At 47.3% G+C, this 18,377-nt stretch overlaps 1 protein-coding gene across 1 annotated transcript; it reads right to left on the bottom strand.

The window, feature by feature from the left end:
* Positions 1-11,885: 11,885 nt before the first annotated feature.
* Slc35d3 (solute carrier family 35 member D3) lies at positions 11,886-14,117 on the bottom strand. The gene is made up of 2 exons (XM_059272420.1): positions 13,679-14,117; positions 11,886-12,697 (listed from the first exon to the last, which is right to left on the bottom strand). The coding sequence occupies exons 1-2, from the start codon at positions 14,115-14,117 to the stop codon at positions 11,886-11,888; spliced, it is 1,251 nt and encodes a 416-aa protein (XP_059128403.1).
* Between the last annotated feature and the right edge of the window lie 4,260 nt (positions 14,118-18,377).

Genomic DNA, 18,377 nt, shown 5'->3' with positions numbered 1-18,377 from the left:
ATCTCTAACCATAACAACCTTTATGCTGTTGCATCTGAGTGAGTGACTGTAGCTGTACATTCTCATCAGGACCACCAGCCTGCAAATAATAACATGGAGACTTATTAACTATGAAAGTTTGGCCTGAGCTTAGGCTTGTCCCCAACTAGCTCTTATTACTCAAATTAACCTGCTTTTATTAATCTACATTTTGCCACATGGCTTTTACTTATCCTCAGTACAGACCATCCTACTTTCTCTATGTCTGCTGGCAAAATCTGAGGGCCTAGATTCCTCCTTCCTTTCCTGTCTCTCCCTGGAAGTCCCGCCTATCCTCTTCTGCCTAGCTATTGGCCATTCAACTCTTTATTACACCAACCACAACAGCGCATCTTCACAAAGTGTACAAATATCCCACACAGAAGTGACTGCATTTTCTTCTTCATTATCATTATTTTCTAGTCACAGATTCTCTTGGGTGTGACATAAATTGTGTTGGTACTAGGATAATATTCCATGACACTGGCACTCCTAAAATTATCTTAGCTATCATTAAGGTCATCCTCTTGATGTTCTTAAAGAAAGACTTCCTTAGATAAGCCTGGTAGCAAAGATCTCAGCAACAGGGGAAAATGAAGCCAGAGGATAGTAAATTCAAGTCTTGCTTGGTCTATACAGTGAATACAAGCACAGTCTGGGCAATTTAGTAAGACCCTGGCTCAATATTTAAAAGTAGGAAAAGGAATGAAGATATAGCTCAGTAGTAGAGTGTCTAGCATGTGTGAGCCCCCAGGTCTAATCTTCAGAATAATAATAATAATAATAGTAATAATAATAATAATAATAATAATAATAATAGGAGAAGTGGGGAGAAGGAGGAGGAATAGGGAAGAAGAGGAGAGAGAGAGAGTTAGCTAGTTTTATGTCAATTTGACACATGCTAAAGTCATCTGAGAGGAAGAAACCTCAATTAAGAAAATGCCTCTGTAAGATAAGGCTGTACACAAGCCTGTAGAACATTATCTTAATTAGTGATTGACAGGGGAGGACCCAGCCCATTATGGGAAGTGCCATCCCTGGGCTGGTGGTCCTGGGTTCTATAAGAAAGCAGGCTGAGCAAGCCATGATGAGCACACCAGTAAGCAGCACTCCTCCATGGCCTCTGTATCAGCTCCTGCCTCTTAGTTCCTGTTGCAACTGAATTCTTGTCCTCATTTCCTTCCATGATGAGCAGTGATGTGAATGTGTAAGTCAAACCCTTTGCTCCCCAAGTTACTTTGCTCATGCTATTTTATCACAGCAATAGTCACCCTAAGACAGGAATGGGGGAAGAGGAGGAGGAAGAAGGAAACAAAGATTCTCCTGCCTTGTTCCCATCCCATTCTTCCTCTTCTTTCTTCCTTCAGTTCATGTTCTTGCTAGCTCCTTTTTTTTTTTTTCTTTTTAGCATTGTCCTTATGTACTGCCTACCTTCATTAACACAAATCCTTCTTAACTTAGTGGCTGCTAGCTACCCCATTAAGGCCTGCATTTCTCCATTTGGGGCATGCTAGGCAGGGATTCCAGGATAGCTTCAAGTGGGGCCACATTAGGGAGGCTTCTAATATCATATACCCAGTCTAGTCATTTCGTTTTTATTAGTTATATCGATCACCATCCCCAGAGGAAAGACAGAAACTCTGGCACAGATATTTTGCAGAAAAACTTGCAGCTGCCAAGAGCTATTTCAAATACTGCTCAAAGATTAAAAGAAAGGCCAGGACAACGTCACCCTTTGTTTCTTGTCTGTCCTGTTTCTATCTCCCCTGTCTGGATCATTAACAATGTTCTGTTTTATTTTTCTAGACAAATATCCTAGCCACTCAAAAAAAAAGTTTCTTTGAGTGAAGGAAGGTCTAAAAGCTAGCTGAAGTGAGCCCCGGGGCACCAGGATGCTGGGCAGGGGCACTTCGGGTTGATTGGAAGTCCAGTCTCTGCACCAAGCCATCCTGCTTGGCTGCCTTTGATGCCGACACCACAAAGCCTGTTCCTGCATCAATTCAATTCACGGCGCTTCCTTTTCCAAGACTGGCACTATGGGCAAGCCAGACTTGGCTCTCGGACCATTTCGAAGGGAGATGATAACCCACAGTGGCTCCCTACTGAATGAGAAAACTAAAGTCGAGCTTTCATTTCATGACTTGGCTTTCTTTTGTCAGTCAGCCAACTAATATATTCATTGAGGGTTAGACCGTGGTCCGAGAGTGGCGGTAGGCACACAAAGGATGAATGCAGATAAGGAGGCTGGAATGCCGCCTTTTTGAGGTCTACTGTCTGGCCTCTGTCTCCCTTTCTACAATCATCTCTCCATATGGTTAGGAAATTAAAGAAGAGGCTCTCTACTTACAAAGCCATTCATCAACCGAGAAAGGCAATGCGGCAGTGCTCTGGAAGGCTAAGGTAATATTCAGCAAAGTGGATTTCCCTTTGTACCACTGCATTGACAGTAAGTGCCTACAGAAATGGCTGCTTACCAACTCAGTAATAATGTTTATGAAATATATTGCAGAGTTTGGAAGATGGCCACCAGGTGCACTGCAAAAATGTAAAACTTTTTTTGCTTGTCCAATTCATCAGAAAACTGATCATTATTCCTTAAGGAAGAACAGGAACTAGTCCTTCGAACTGAGTTGCTTATTATAGACCACTGTCAGGGACCTGGGCATAGCAATTATTGATGAGGAAGAATGGGAGTCCTCTGGAGAGCCCAGCAATCAGTGGGAAAGCACTCTGCATATAGCCAGGCTATTGGATTGCAGTCATGACCGTGAATCCAAGGTGGGGTGCTACAGAGCAAAGATTCATAGCTGGTAGTGTTATCATAAATCACACAATAGCACTCTAGCCATAACCGCATGAAAAGCCAGCCCCAGGATCAGCAGCACTTCCTATTGGTTACACAGTCTTAAATACCAGGAAACACACTGGTACAGTCTACATGAAGCCCAGTAGCAAAACAGAAGTCCCCAGATTTGATCATGTTACCCAAAACATCAAGATGAATATATTTTTATCCGGACATTTGGCATCAGATGATTTGAATCAAATTTCCTCTCTTCTATTCACCAAAAGGGGTTGACACAGAGAAAGGGATGCATCATGCATATTTGCCATCATAGCAGGGAGAGGGACCATGATGCCTGTCCCATTACTTAGCATGTCAGCAAAGGCAGGAAGCCAGGATCTTCCCCATGCTCCTGGAAGCTGCCTTCAGTGTGGTGCTCATCCTTGTGATTGTCCCCTCAGAGTGGCAAACTATCAGACATCACCTCCACCACCTGCCCCTAAAGGCAGAATCAAGGGAGTCTCTTCCTAGCATAAAAAAAAGGCCCCTCCCATGACCCTTCTCTCAAACACTTGTTCCTTCATCTCCTCTGCTAGAGCTTGGCCATGGGTGCTTTCCCTAAGCCAATCACTAGCCAAGAGACACCTATCTGCAGTGACTGATTTCAGCACAGCGTGACTGGTACCAAACAACTTTAGAGTTCCCGGTGCAAAGAAGCCTAGGGAAGGGGAGAGGGCAAATGGACAGACCAGAAACTCTGCAGGTGGTAAAATTCCCCATGATAACCCTTTATATGAGTTTGGTGTAGTGGGGTGATATTTTAACAAACTGTTGTATTGTTAGCTTTGCTGTGGCTGTGACGGAGTACTCACAGAACCTACTTCAAGAGAGAGCCAGCCATGTTGGCTCCTGGTTTCAGATTGTTTGGTCCGTGGTTGTTTGGGCCCTTGACTTGGGGAGAGCATCATGGCTGCTGAAGCCTGTATCAGAGGAGGGCAGGCCATACATAATTCACAACAGGAATCAGAGAGCACCAAGGAAGAGGTCCAGGGACAATACTTCCAAGAGCCTGTCTTCAGTGATCTACTTCCTCCCACTTGGTCTCTTCTTCTAGTGTCTATCATCTCTAAATTAGGACCACCAGGTAGAGTCCAGTGACTCAGAATGCCAGCCTATGGACATGATTTCCTATTTAAACCATAGCAACTGTCTTTGACATTCCAAAGAGTGGTTAAAAATTATATGAAGTAATTCTGCCCTTTCATTTTAGAAAACACTTTCTAACCCTTCTGGTTACTTCTTAAGAAAAACTATTAAGAAAATAGGAGCTTGAGTCCACAGTGAGGGTGACCATGAGGAAAGGCTCCCTCTGAATTAGAGGAAATAGCCATGTAGCAGCAAGAAGGGCCCAAGAAGAGACTGGAAAATCATGGAGCAGGGGCTATTGAGTCTAGACTTTGCCTTTCCTACATTGAAACACCCTTGTCTAAGGAGGCTTTGAATATTCAGTAAATTGTAAAACGTATCCCAAAGCTAGCTTTGTATTACCAGCATCTTCAGTAAAATAAGTGTCCAGGAATAGGTTGAGAAGAGTAATCTGAAAAGCAATTTCTAAAGAGCAAGAGCTCATCAGTCCAGACAGGCAAGCAAATCCAACTAGGTGAGAATCGCCCGGGGCTGGCCAAGATTGGTTAGAAAGAAAAACTTACAATGGATGGATGACTTCTTCTTAGGGTAATAAACATGTTCTAAAATCAGACAGTGGGTGTCCTAAGTAGGTTTCTCTGCCGCTATGATAAAACACTGAGCAAAAGCCACTTAGGGAGGAAAGGCTTTATCTCATCTTAGAGCTTATAGTCCATCACTGAGGGAAGACAGGGCAGGAACTGAAGCAGAGACAATGGAGGAACACTTGCCTTGATCCTCATGGCTGTCTCAGCCTGGTTTCTTATATACCCCAGGACCACTTGCCCAGGAGTGGTACCACCTGCAGTAGGCTGGACCTTCCCACATCCATCATTAATCAACAGAATGCTCCCAGAGGCTTGTGTATTCACGTCAGTCTGGTGAAGACAACCTCTCAGTTGAGGTTCCTTCTTTGCAGATGAAGCTAGCTGGTGTCAAGAGGACAAAAACTAACCAGCACTGTGGCAATGATTGTACAGTTCTATAAATATATTAATTAATTAATTTATATGCCTAGTAGTTGAGCACTTAAAATAAGCAATTTTGGGGGCACCTAACATATTTCAATTGTACTCTAAAGATTTTTTTTTTTTAATGATCAACACAGAAGCCATCAGCAGCATTGAGCAATGAAAGCAGGAGAGGGAGGATATGCCAGGAATCCTGAGAAACCCAGTGGAGGACTAACCTTTTGAAAGTTATAGAAGGTACAAAGGTGAAAGAGTTATTTTAACTTGAGTATTAGAGGAGCCATTGATCCAAACACTGGCTAGCCGGGTATATTGAGTTATAACAGCAACTGAGCCCTTTTCCTCTACTTGGCTTGTCAGAGTGCCTCAACTCTCTCTGGTCAATTACAGACAGAATTACACACACACACACACACACACACACACACACACACACACACACACACATTTTTCTTAAAAAATAAGTTGTCATTCACTCCCATCCTCACGGGGGGGGGGGGGCCGGGGTGATGAACAAACCAAAAATCAATGACTTCTCTTGGACCCATTTGAGAATTGGAGACAAGGAGCAAGTTGACACCCCTAACTCTGGAGGGCTAAGTGGATGGAGAAAGTTACAGCTAGGATCTTATATGAATCAGAAACCACTGGGGCTGTAACTTGTAGAAATGATTAAATGATGATTTTCATAATTCATGGATGAATGTGGCTGTCTATGACTATAATGAATAGCTAACCGGGGACCACAGTCTTGGGTGCACTCATCCATTCATGGGTTTGACATCCAGGAATCCCACAGTTGGAAAGGAGTTGAAAAGGGTTCCCTAGCCTTTGGGCAGAGGAAGATGAAGAGTGACTTTTGTGAGACATGCCCAGAGCATTTTCCCCAACAAAGACTCCCTCTCCAGGTACCAAGATGTAACAGAGCTTCTTGTACCTCAGGGAAGGGTCTTTATTCCTCTTACATTAAACCCCTCTGGCTTTCCTGTCTCATCTATGAGGAGGGGAGAAGCTAAGAAACACAAAGAGGGGAATACCTAAGATCATAGGTCCACTAAGACTGGGACTTATTAAAATGCATAGCCAGCTGGGTGGAGGTGGCACATGCCTTTAATCTCAACACATGGGAGGCAGAGGCAGGCAGATCTCTATGAGTTCAAGGCTAGCCTGGGCTACAGGAAAGGTGTCAAAGCTACACAGAGAAACCCTGTCTCCTGTCTCAAAAAAAAAAAAACAAAAACAAAAACAAAAACAGAATGCACAGCCAAGATAGGGAATCATCTAAGGTTTGGATGGATGAAGAAAGGATTGATAGATTGAAGATGGGTAGTGCGGGGCGTTTACCCACCAACCCCATAGCTCCCCAGAGTTTTCTTGAGTGCGAGCAGCAGGAAATATTAGATAGAAAGATTTAGATTGTGGAGATAAACAGATAGAAAATAAAGGATAGCCTTGAGAGGGCCTGGAACCTATTCCAACAAGCCTTGACTATCTCTGCCTCAGGGTATTTATAGAGATGCCAAGGGGTGGAGCAAAAGACCTCCCCCCAGCTCAGCCAAGTGCAGACCATCTCAGACACCTGCACTCAGGCCTGTGGTCCTAATCATCTTCTCTATGCGGACCTGCTGGGTAAAGCCACGAGGAACCTGAAAACGAGCTCCCACAGGGTAGATGGATAGATGGATGGATGGATGGATGGATGGATGGATGGATGGATGGATACATGAATTCATGCATCTGTGGATGATGGGTGAATAATGGATAAAATGACATTTATATAATATAATACTATTCAGTAATAAAAAAAATAAATTCCTTTACTTGGAGCACCGTGGATGGAACTGGAGGATACAAAGTTAAATAAGTCAAGCCCAGAAAGACAACTACCACATGCTCTCACTCAAATGTGCAAGCTAAAAATGTTGGCTTCACAGAACTAGTATTGGACAGTGATGAGTTAGACCCTAGAAAGAAGGGTGGGGGACTTATCACAAAGCACAATATAGTTAAATAGAGGATCCTAAGAGTCATCAGTCCAGGGTGACCGTGGCTCACAACACTTCATATGTTGTATAAACAACTAGATGAGAAGAGTTGGCAACTTCTCAACACAAAGAAATTATAAACATTTATAGAAAAATGTTTTATATTCTCTTCTATTGTTGGGATAAAATGCTCTTGCCAAAAGCAGCTTTGGAGGGGAAAGGGTTTATTTCATATTACATTTCCAGGTCACAGTCTATCATTGAAGGAATTCAAGACAGGAACTGAAAGGTAAGAACCTAAAGGTAAGAGCCATAGCGGTATGCTTACTGTTGGCTCATGTTTTATAGTTTCATTATGGAGCCTGGGACTACCTGCTTAAGGAATGGTGTCACCCACAGTGGGCTGATCCTTCCTACAATTAATAGTCAAGACAATCCCTTACACATATGCCCAAAGACCAATCTGATCTAGGCAATTCCTTATTTGAGGCTTTTTCCTCTCAGATGACTGTAGGCTGTGTCAAGTTGTCAAAGCTAACTAAGACCAGAGGAAAATGATATTTACCCCGAAGTGGTCCCTACACACTATTGTAGAGTATCTCTCTTACCCCCACACCATATAACCACACCAGCAGGGATCCATTAATAATGTCTGGATGGCAGCAGAAGGAGCTGAAGACATCAGAGAAAGAGAACAAGTACAGCAGAGGAGTTTGAAGTCTAGCACTATGGTTGCTGCAGACAGTACAAAGCCCAATTTCTAGCCCTATGAACACGACACCTCGCATGTAGAGGCCTCTTTGCCTCGGATCCTGTCCTCCGGCATTATCGATCATCTGGCTTTCCACAATAAGAAAATCATTAAGTACTGGTGTGGAGCTGTTTCCTCCAAAGTGAAACATCTCCCCCCGATAGTGAGGAGCCTCCCGAACTAAAATTCACAAGGAGGTTATAAGAGTCACGAGGCCCCCCCTTGAGCTTATGTAAGAAATAAATAGTAGCTGGAGGAGAGGAGACTCTTGAGAGCGCAGGATGCAAGTTAAGCAGAGAGCTCAAGGATGCGGCTTTTGTGAGTCATCGCTTGTGCTAGGTGGGCCTTGGGTGACGCCACTGTCTTTGAGTCATTCCTGCTCCCGTAACCCCTCACTCCTGCCCCTGCTCTGTGTAAGAAATCCTCCAAAACTCATTACTTCCCTAAACTCGACTTGGGTGGAGTCATTTCTTAGGCCTGTGGTTGGTACCTTATCTAAGATGAATAGCATCTGTTCATTGTCTCCTCAGGGAAAGTCATGGTAACGGGCGTGCCGAATGGCAAGAAGACCAAGCAGGTCTAAAGAGACGAAGCAAGCCTCTGCATTGGATTCGGATGTGAACACCGCAGGCTTTAGAATGATCTGAGAGGGAATGATGAGCAACCACGTTGAGGTCTCTCAGGCAAAATGCAGACAGCACGCCAGAACAGACAGATTCTGAGCATGGAGAATGAGCAGCGCAATGGAGAAAACTGAGGAAGGATCGAAAGGAAATGCTAGATGTTGATAACCAAAACACATAACAACAACAACAAAAAAAAGTGAAGATTTCTCTGACTGGCTGGCTCCTCAGTGGACTAAACTCAGCTAAGGAAAGAGTCAGTGAACTTACAGATGAGTCCATGAAAATAATTCCTAAGCTGAGAGCTGGGTGTGATGCCTGTAATCCTGGCATTTGAAAGCAGAGACAGGAAGATGAGAAGTTTAAGGCCAGTCTCAGCCTCATAAGAATGTGAGGCCAGCCTGGTCTATACAAAGCCTATCTCAGAAAAATAAAAATAAATAACCTCAAAATTAATTCATTATCCTCTTCCAAATAAGTAAATAATCCCCAAAACTATGCAAAAAGAAAACCCTCCTGCCAATTAGATTAGGATTTGTGAATTTCTCCTGTGGTTGTTTTTTGTTTTGTTTTGGTTTCTGAGCATTGCTATCAATGACCTAGAGAATCGGGCCCCGTGACAAGGGGTGACTGCTCTGTAAACTGACTGGTCTTATGGGAGTTTAGGTCACTGGTCAGCTGGACTTAGCTTTCTGCAGTGATAAGCACCCCACCTTCTCATCTGCACAGCTCTGCCGGTCCTTTCCCCACTGTTTCTGATTAACCTCTGCCTCAAGCATTAGCTGAGAGCTGGATAGCATTCAGGAGGCCCGCACAAGGATAACACTCTGACACCTTGTTGTCTTACAGAGAAGAGTTACAGAGAAGTCACAGGGCATGTGAGGCAGGCTCCTTCTGTGGTCTTGAGAGCTAAAGACAGTGGAGGGATCTGACCTGCCAGCGGCTAGTGACCAGGGAAGGAGTCCCACCACTGACTTGTGACCCTGGGATGTCCTCCCTCCCCGGGAATTCTTCATTGCTGTCTTGCTGGGTGCTTCTGCTTTCAAATTTTAGCATTTCTTTTTGATCCTTCCCTAGCTTCCACCCATCTGCTTATGGTACCTGTCTTCTCTTGTGTTCTGTCTGCTCTTGGCCTGAGAGACCTTAAGTAGAGACGCCCAAGTTTTGTCTAAATAGTATGACAGAACTTTCCTGATACGTCTTTCTGGGTTTTTCTTATCCTATCACCATAATCGCCTCCAACTGGGCTATATATTGTAGTGTCAGACCAATCTGATTAAATAGCCATCCAAGTGCCGATCTGGAGGCATCTTAAATATGTAATTAACATTTAAAACTAATAAGTAAACTTGGAGTAAACCAAATTATCCTCCATTAACATGGATAGGCCTCCTCCTATTAGTTTTGAGCCTTAGGGCCAACGCTAAGATTTCTGGGAGGAATTCTGCCTCAGGATGTCAACACAGGGGCCTTGCCTGTGTTTGCCATGGATTTCAGACTAGCCACCTCCACAATCATAAATCCTTGATGTCCCGACCTCTCCTGTTTCTCTAATAAACTCTAAAAGAATGTTTCAAGTTTGTTGGGGAGAAAGGGTTCATCTTTTTGCAATATGTGCAAACCCACACTTGTGACCAAAGGGGATTTGTGTTCAGTAAAAAAACAATTATTTGTTGATGGTATAAAATCCCAGGTGGGATTCGTTGACGGTATAAAAGAAATCCCAGGCTTCCTTCAACTTTGTTGCTTTTAATTACTTCTCAGCTTTATACTGGTGTACCAGGACATTGCCCTCTGGCATGCTGATGTCAAAATTGGTGATTTTTATTTTAATTTTTGAGAAGCCATTGTAATTCTGGCTTTTCTTATTTATCCACTTCTAACTTCTGACCTTTGTGGCACTCCTGGAAGCAGCTGGTATTGCCTGGAAGAAGCAGGCAAGCAGGAGCAATCACGGCCACAATTCCATTTGCTTACCAGGCTGCAGAGACCTGCTAATGGCCAAAATTTGACTTCTGCTCCTGCTTTTTTAGGTTGTTTTGATTTCTGTAAATGACAGAAAACTGTAAGACGACACTATCTGAGCCTCTCAGGAAGATGCTGGCTACCAAGAGTAGCCTCAGTGTCACGGTCCCTCTCCTGTATTCCCTATTGGTGGCTGCTGCCATTTATTCTGTCTCAACTTCCATTCATACTGCTGTCTAGTGTGGGTGGCTTTCTTTCTTCAGTCTGAGGTGGTATTTTACTTCTTTATGGTCTTCTTCACCGGAAACTCTTTGTTGTCGTTTGTTTTTATCATTTTAAATCCAACTGCTATGGGTAATTGCGAAAGCTCCCCATGGCAGCTGGGAGTGTAGCTCAGCTGGCAGAGAGCTTGCTGGGCACACAGGCAGCCCTGGTCTCCCTTCACAGCATCACAATCGCCTGGGCATTGCATGCTGGTAATCTCAACCCTGGGAAGGTAAAAGCAGGAGGGTCAGAAGTGAGATGTCACTGTTGAAAAAGGTCAGACGGAAGAAAGCTCCCCAAAGGGTTGGTACCTGCAAGCAACCACTGTGTTCCACACATGGAAACTGCCCAGCAGAACATAAACGTGTCTGAACCAAACTCTGACAATTCACCCCTTTACAGATAGACTCACGCTTTATTTTTGACAAATATAAGATAGAAAAATATCATAATGCGAATATAGCAGTTGCTCTTCTTTGTAACAGAGTTTGGGGGTGTGCAGCGTGATTGGGTTGCTTTCCAAGGTGGCCTGTCTCCCTTCGGCTGTTCTTCAGTCAACACTGACTTACGTTCCAGCCACTACATTTGCTTGAAAGAGGGTTACACGGAGGGAAAACAGGCTTTTAAAAAGGTTACAGCATTCAATAATAAATATTATAAAGCAAGGAACCCAAACAGCCTTTAAGATATATAATTACAAAGAGCAAACCTTAGACTTCGTCATTAAAGCCAAGAACACGTCTTCAAAATAGCTTCAACATCTCCTATTAATATAGAATAGAATAATAGAATACTCATTTAAAAAAACGAAGGAAGAAAAATTCGAGTAAACACGATATTGCAGATGACCCGAAGAGTAAACAATTCAGTGTATTTATAAATGTCATTTCAATAATATACTCTTTGCCTCACGGGCAATAAAAACTATAGTCCTGTCATCAGAAATATGCCCCTGAATGTGATCTTTGAATTTATTAAGTGATGTCATCATTGCTACAAGCCATCTTTGGAAGGGGTGGCTGAGGGACTCTTGGTACATGCAAATATTTGGTTATGATTATAAAGACAAAAAAAAACCCATGTCCAGGAGTCTGAAGCTGAAATCACTTTTGATTTTGTTAAGCACCTGCACGGGTGTCTTCCTTCTGTGGCACCCAAGTCCCACTAGGTAATTAACAGATAAGAAATAGGTGCTAATTCGTCTCTGTCGGTCCCTTTCAGCTTTTGTTTGCTTCCCTTTCCCTGCTCCTCAGAAGAAAACTGGAGGCCCCTCCTTAGACCTTATTTCTGCCATATAAAATAACAGTATGTACATATGTACATACGTGCATGTCTTTTTCAAGGACTAGGTAACGCCTCGTTTTCTATCAAATAATCTTTCTTCATGTACTTAGTGCCCCTGACTAACCTCCACACCTCCAAGTAAGCATCCTTGAAGGACCTCCTACCGCCTTCATCAGAATGCTCTTCTATTCTTGAGACCCCTCTGAGGCTGCCCCTTGCCCCTTGCCCACCTTGCTGTAGGGAGCCACCCGCCCCTTCTGCACCCTCTGACCCGCTACTTCCACCCTCGGCGGGCAGCTCCTCCATAGCGAACGGCAGCTGGTCCCCACTTGGCGCTGGTTCCTCTCCCACGGCCTGCGATTCCAGATCCTCATAGTTGCTCTGCCTTCTGGTCTCCACGAATTTGGCCACGCAGTAAATGATGGAGCCCAGGGTGTTCACCACGACTCCGGCAATAAACAGAGAGGTGGGCTCCACGTCGCTGAAGGCCACCATGCCCACCGTGATCGTGGCTATGCTCTTCACCACGCCCACGAAGCTGGTGGTCACCGCCGAGTTGATGTAGGTGCAATGCAGTGTGGTGAAGTTCATGGCACAGCCGATCAGGATACAGGCCACGAAGATGGAAACCATGATCGGGTCCTTCCAGCCCGGGTAGGTCCAGGCGTGGATCAAGTCCGTGCTGGCGAATGAGCAGATGACCAGCAGAGGGGTAGCGGAGACTGCGATGACATACTGGGCGGTGAGAGGCCCGTGCTCCGTGTCTGCGCTCGCCTTCTGGATCAGCACCAGGTAGGCAGCGTGCACCAACACCGCCAGCACGCCCGTGACGTACCCAATGGGGTCGCCTGTCAGGTCGCCAGCTCCTGAGTGCAGCAAGACGGGTCGAGCCAGCGCGGGAAAGAAAAAGAGAGGAGACACAGGGTTGGTGCGGGTGGGTATCCACTCCAGGTAGCATGTCGCTTTGGGGAAAAAAACACACTTCGCATCCCGCTTCTGAAGCCCACACATTTCCCGGGTACCCAACAGAAGACCTCCGTGCCTCCATCCATTACTGTATCAAAATGCTACAGTCAAGCCCAGTCAGTGCACCCCATCTTCCTTTGGCCGGGAGGAAGGCTCCCGGGAGCTCAGATGCTCTCAGGGGTGGGCGCCTGGGGTCTCTGAACCAGCACGGAGGTCACCTGGGTGCGTGGTTCCTCCACCCCGCCCCGTGGGGAGGGAGAGGGAACCCCAGCTTGTAGCCTCACCCGAGCGCCTGCCGAGCCCCGGGAAGAGAGTGCCCCCCCCCCCCGGCCCGCAGCTGGATCCCGCAGGGTCCTCCCCGCCCCTCCCGCACCTGAACCCCAGCCCGGTCCCTTCTGCCTAGCGCCCGGGTACTCCGAACGAGCCTGGGCCACCCAGGCTTCCCTCCCGTCTCTCTAGCTTCCCGACCCCCGCGTGATCCGAGGAAGTTCCGGGCCCCCTTCCTTCCGGCTCAGTCCGGGGCTGGACTCCAGCTCTCGGCTCAGGCGACTCTCCATCCCTCCCGCAGGAAAAGGGCTGAACAAGAAAGACCTGGGTGGGGGCGACGCGCTGAGAAAAGGGGCGGGGGGCGGAAACCGGGGCACCTGGGGGTGGGGAGCGCTGATGGAGGAGGCTGGAAGGCTGAGGAAGGCTGAGGCTGGGTCTCAGGAGCCAAGTCCCTTTTGTGAGCCCCAGGACCACTCAAAAGCTCTGCGCCTGCCTCACTCTGCCTCAGTCTCCCCATCTGGCACTGAGGGCGTTGCACCGAGTGGTCCCCGCGATCTCTCCCGGGTGGGGTGGGTGGGGTGGGTGGACCGGGGGTTGGCGCGGGTCCCGCTCACCTGCCAGGGCGGCGCCGCAGGTGGTGATGAGCACGGCCGCCAGCACCCCCGGCGAGGGCGCGCCGTTCTTGAGCACCAGCACGCCGATGAGCATGGTGACTAGGGGCAGGCAGCGCTTGAAGACTACGTACATGGGCAGGCTGAGGCCGCGCAGCGACCAGAGGGTGAGGCTGGACTGCAGCGTGGAGAGCACCGCGACCCCCGCGAAGGAGCGAGCCAGGCTCAGGCCGAAGGGGGGCACGGCGATGAGCCCCAGGCGCCGCAGCAGCTCCAGGCTCAGCGCCGCGGTGGAGCTGGTCAGGCACTGCACCAGGGTCAGGAAGGAGAACTGGTAGCGGCTGATGAGGAACTTGAGCAGGATGTTGAGCGAGCCGGAGAAGACCCCGTGCGCGATCGCCACCGAGATGCCCAGCACGCGGCCCCGGCACAGCTGCCGCATCGCGCCGGCCCCGCTGCGCGCACTCCGCGGTGGCGGAGCTCGGGACCGGCGGGAGGGTTAGCGGCGAGGCGCGGAGCGAGGGCGGCGGGGGTTCGGGCTCGGCGGCGGCGGCGGCGGCGGCGGGGCGAAGCGCAGGGCAGCGAGTGCGGGCTCGGCTCTACCGAGGGCAGCTCCTGCCGGGCGTCCTCGCAGCTCCGCGGCTCCGCGTGCGACTGCCCCGCAGCTCCCCCCCGGGAGGCGGGGGCGGGGGACTCCGAAAAGTGGCAAGGGTGGGGAGGATGGGTCTGAGAGGAGTGGCGGGAATCCTAGCGACCGCGACTTGGAAGTAGGTGAGCAGCCGCGATGAGCTGGGTCCCGCGCTGTTCCCGGGTCAAGCAGGATGCTCGGCGGAGTGCGGGGCTGGCGGCTGGACCACTGGGGCGGATGCCCCGGGGCGGGATGAATCTGCGCCCCCCGGGCATCCAGCGCCCACCTGGGTCGGCTGTCGGGGTGCGGCTCCTTCTCCCCTCCCACAGCGGCAGAGCAGTGGGGTGCTGGCTGGGGGGGGGGGATCCCCTGCACGGCTCAAGACGATATTAGAAACAACAACGCTCCAGCATTGCACACCGTTCATTGGTCGCAACAAGTGACGGCGCCCCCAGCCCGGTGGCCCGCGAGTTGCAGCGGATTTTCCACCCACGGTCTCTCCCAGCGCTGCACGGGAAACAGACACGTCGGTGCTGGAGGGCGGCGGGGGCCCTGACACTCAACATCCCAGTGCCTTGAAAGAACCCGCTGCCGCCTGGGAAGGCTTCGTAGCCCGAAGGCTGACCTTTTTCTGGTGCCAGGCGATGAGCTCGGAGTCTGCTTTCCTCCCAGGAAAGATCCTGGGATCGTGCATGGCCCTGCGGGAGCTTCCTCATGGAGGAGAATGGCAGTAGATCGTGGAGGGACACATTTAATTTAGGCAAAGAGATAAAATAGGCCAAACAGCATAAACCCAGCAGACAGGACTAGTAGTGGAGGAGCTTGGAAGGGAAGCAGCCCCGGAGAGAGAGGGGCAGCGCTAGATACGTGATAAAGAGGAGAAAATAGGTGGGCTCGGCAACGATGAACGTCAGACACGCCACCCTGTCGGGAGGCTCGGTAAAAAACGGTTTTTGGATCCCAGGAAACCGGCTGCAGCCTGCTAGACAGTCATGGGCAGCTTTGGGGAGTAGGATGCTGTGGGTACCACTTTCCCTGGCCAGAAAGTACACCTATGCCCCGCAGTACTTGTGAAAGGTGCGTGCGCTCCTCCCTGTGAAATCTACTTTTCTTTTTGTGACAACCCCTACCCCCCAAACCAGTGAGGCTTTGATCTGAATTCACTTGCCGGGAAGTTATGCTCTGACCTGCAGCGAACTCGGCAGGAACAGAGCCGCTAGTTCGGCTTCTCTAAGCGCCAGCCACAGTAGTTCTTATGCTATTTGAAATTTATAGCCAAGGCCAGGCTGTGGGTGACAAGTGGAGAGTTTGAGATCATTGCGGCCCTTTCAGTCACCGGGGACTCATCTCTTGGCTACTGGGATTTCAAACTCATAACTTTTAAACACCACACCTCCTTTGCCTGGACACATGGGATATACATTTCCTCAAAATTTAGTATCTTTTTTTCCCACTTCTATGCTGAACCCGATAGTAGAGAACAGATGTAGAAACTGATTGTTAGCTCATCCAAGAGAAAAAAAAAAGACCATTGGAGCAGGAATTCCCGGCTCACTGCAGTTCCTCCTTTGGGCCAGCTTTTGTGTTGTGGGCGCTTTGTGGGGAGAGCGCCGTCATCTCAGCCAGTCCTCAGGCTCAGGCTGGCTTGTGCCCAGCGCCTAGTACAGCCACCTGCCTGGCCCTGACAGGTGTGCACTCAGGAAAGTCTGGGCCCCAGGGAGCTGACTTTGCAGGAATAAGTCCCGGTGGCGTTGTGCTGAAGCTTCCTGTTCCCCTGGGAACTCTTCGGGTTTTATTACTGTAAGCTGTGGTTACACACTATTAGCTATTTAAGAGACTCTGGTTTTCAAGGGTTTAAGAAATAACAAAGGCTGAAGCAGTAGTACAAATTACATGTGTGGTTTAAAGGTATATTCAAAATATGTAAAGAACAGAGATCAAGATGGAATGTGAACTTTCTTTCTTTCTTTCTTTTTTAAAGATTTTCGATAGATTTTTCTCCTTATCACTCCAATTACAGGGCCGCTGCTGCAAGACATCCTATTATAAGCGAATATTATAAGGAAATGGTTATACAGACCTAGTTTTGGGATGATTCATTTCTGCCAGCAATTATAATTGCTTCCATTTGTGATACTAACATTAGGTGGAGGATTGGGGGCTGACTCAGCTACCTTACCCTTCTCATTTAGGCAAGACTGCTTAGCTTAATATTTCTGATCTATAGGGTATGAAGCAGCAGATTTTCTCTGCTGTGTTATATGTAGTTTTCTAGTAGGACCTAACAAATTAACCCCATCTCCAACAAAAGTAGTTACTAGATAAGTTCCTCAAGAAAAATCAAGAAAATGATAAATACCATAGTATATTGAGACCAGTTGAACCAGAATTTGGATCTGAGGTCACAAAGCCATTTGACCAATTGGCATCAAGTTACCAAAGGTCTAGACACAAGCTCTTTATCTTTGGAGCTACTCAATAAGTATTAGTGGCATAAAATCAATCTTTTAGTTCATTCATTCAACAAACATATTGGGCAACTATTCCGTGCTGGGTAGTCTGTTAGTCGGAGGATTCAAGGATGAGCACTCAGCTGGTCCTTGGGGAGTCGCAGGTGGGGGAGGAGCAGCATCAGGAAGATAATGCAGCAGGGAAGTCTTGCTTCAGCAAGAGACAGAGACCCAGGAAAACAATTACATCAGCTTGACAGGGAGCAGAGATGACTTTCGGGAGAAATAAGTATGGTTCTAAACAAATTTACTTTATCATTTTTAATTGTAAATGTGGCACATGCTCATTCATTGTAGTCCATATAAAGAAAACAAGCTATAAATAACAAGAGAATGCTGTCCTCGGCGTCCACCATCCTCCACCCTACCACTGCTCAAGGCTGGATGCCCTGCAATCTTTTGTTCATGTAGTTATAGACAAACTCTGCTTTAAAAAGTAACATTGGGAGATCATTCACTTGCACATACAGTTTGTTATTTTTAAAAGCACTTTGTCATAAACAACTTTCAAGGTAGTTCCATTCTCCAAGGGGTCCTGTTTCCTTCTTCACACCCCTGTTGACTTCTTCACTAGACTGTGGTTGGTCTTGATGACCAACAGAACACGGCAGGAATAAGTATGTCACTCCAGAGGTCAATCTTGGATTGCTCTTTGTCACTTCTGGGGGGGTCCAATGTCCTCTCATGTGGACACCTCACACAGCCTAGAAGGAGTCCACATGGTCCCTGGAGGCCAATTTCAGATTCTCATGGTAAGCAGTTTACGGACTGAGCTGTCATCACAGATACTCTTAAATGACTGTGGTGTAACAGGATCTTTTTACCTCCCCTTTCCTCCTCCTCTTCCTCCTCTTCTTCCCTACACTGGGAACTGAACTAGAGTCTCACACACACCAAGCAATTATTTACCACTGAGCTATATCCCAATAAATCTTTCTCTATAGTCAGGCATTTAGGTTTTACCAAATGCTGATATGATATGTACCCTGGTATTTCTTCCTGGACATTCTGAGAATACTTGGGAACAGCTGGGTCACAGGGGAACTTACCATATTGACTTGTTGCCAGATTGCTTGCCAGGATCAGTGCATAACCATCTTCTCAATTTAAGCAGCATTGGATTTTATCAGTATGTTAAAGGCTTGTCAAAGCAATATGTAAAAAAGGGGGAGCGATCTCACTTCAATTAATATTTTCTCATCATCAGTGAAGAATAGTCAAACATTTTAAAGCGTATCAAACATTTGCCTTCCTACTCATGTGAACTCTCCATTGATATTCTCTATCTACTTTTGTGTTTTGTTGCCTGACAATTTTTTTTAAAAAGATTCATTACTTTCATTCATGTGTAATTGTGTGTGTTAATGCCATGTGTGTCTGAGTGCCTGAGAGGCCAGAAAAAGTTGTTGGATCCCCTGGGATTGGACTTACAGGCAGTTGTCTCAAAGTGGGTGCTAAGAACCAAACATAGGTTCTCTGGAAGAGCGGGGGGGGGGGGGGGTATTAACTGCTGGACCATCCCCCCAGCCCCTGCCTAGTGATTTTTAACAGTTTCTTAAACATT

Source organism: Peromyscus eremicus, chromosome 8b, assembly GCF_949786415.1.
Source record: "Peromyscus eremicus chromosome 8b, PerEre_H2_v1, whole genome shotgun sequence".
NCBI lineage: Eukaryota > Metazoa > Chordata > Mammalia > Rodentia > Cricetidae > Peromyscus > Peromyscus eremicus.
Note: the sequence above shows the minus strand (reverse complement) of the source record. Positions and strands in the feature narration are given on the sequence as shown.

Excerpts from the sequence above, each read along its gene's own strand:
- Slc35d3 (XM_059272420.1), bottom strand. The coding sequence starts at position 14,117 with ATGCGGCAGCTGTGCCGGGGCCGCGTGCTGGGCATCTCGGTGGCGATC. Across the intron at positions 12,698-13,678 it reads CTGCGGCGCCGCCCTGGCAG|GAGCTGGCGACCTGACAGGC; the intron begins GTGAGCGGGACC and ends TGCTGCACTCAG.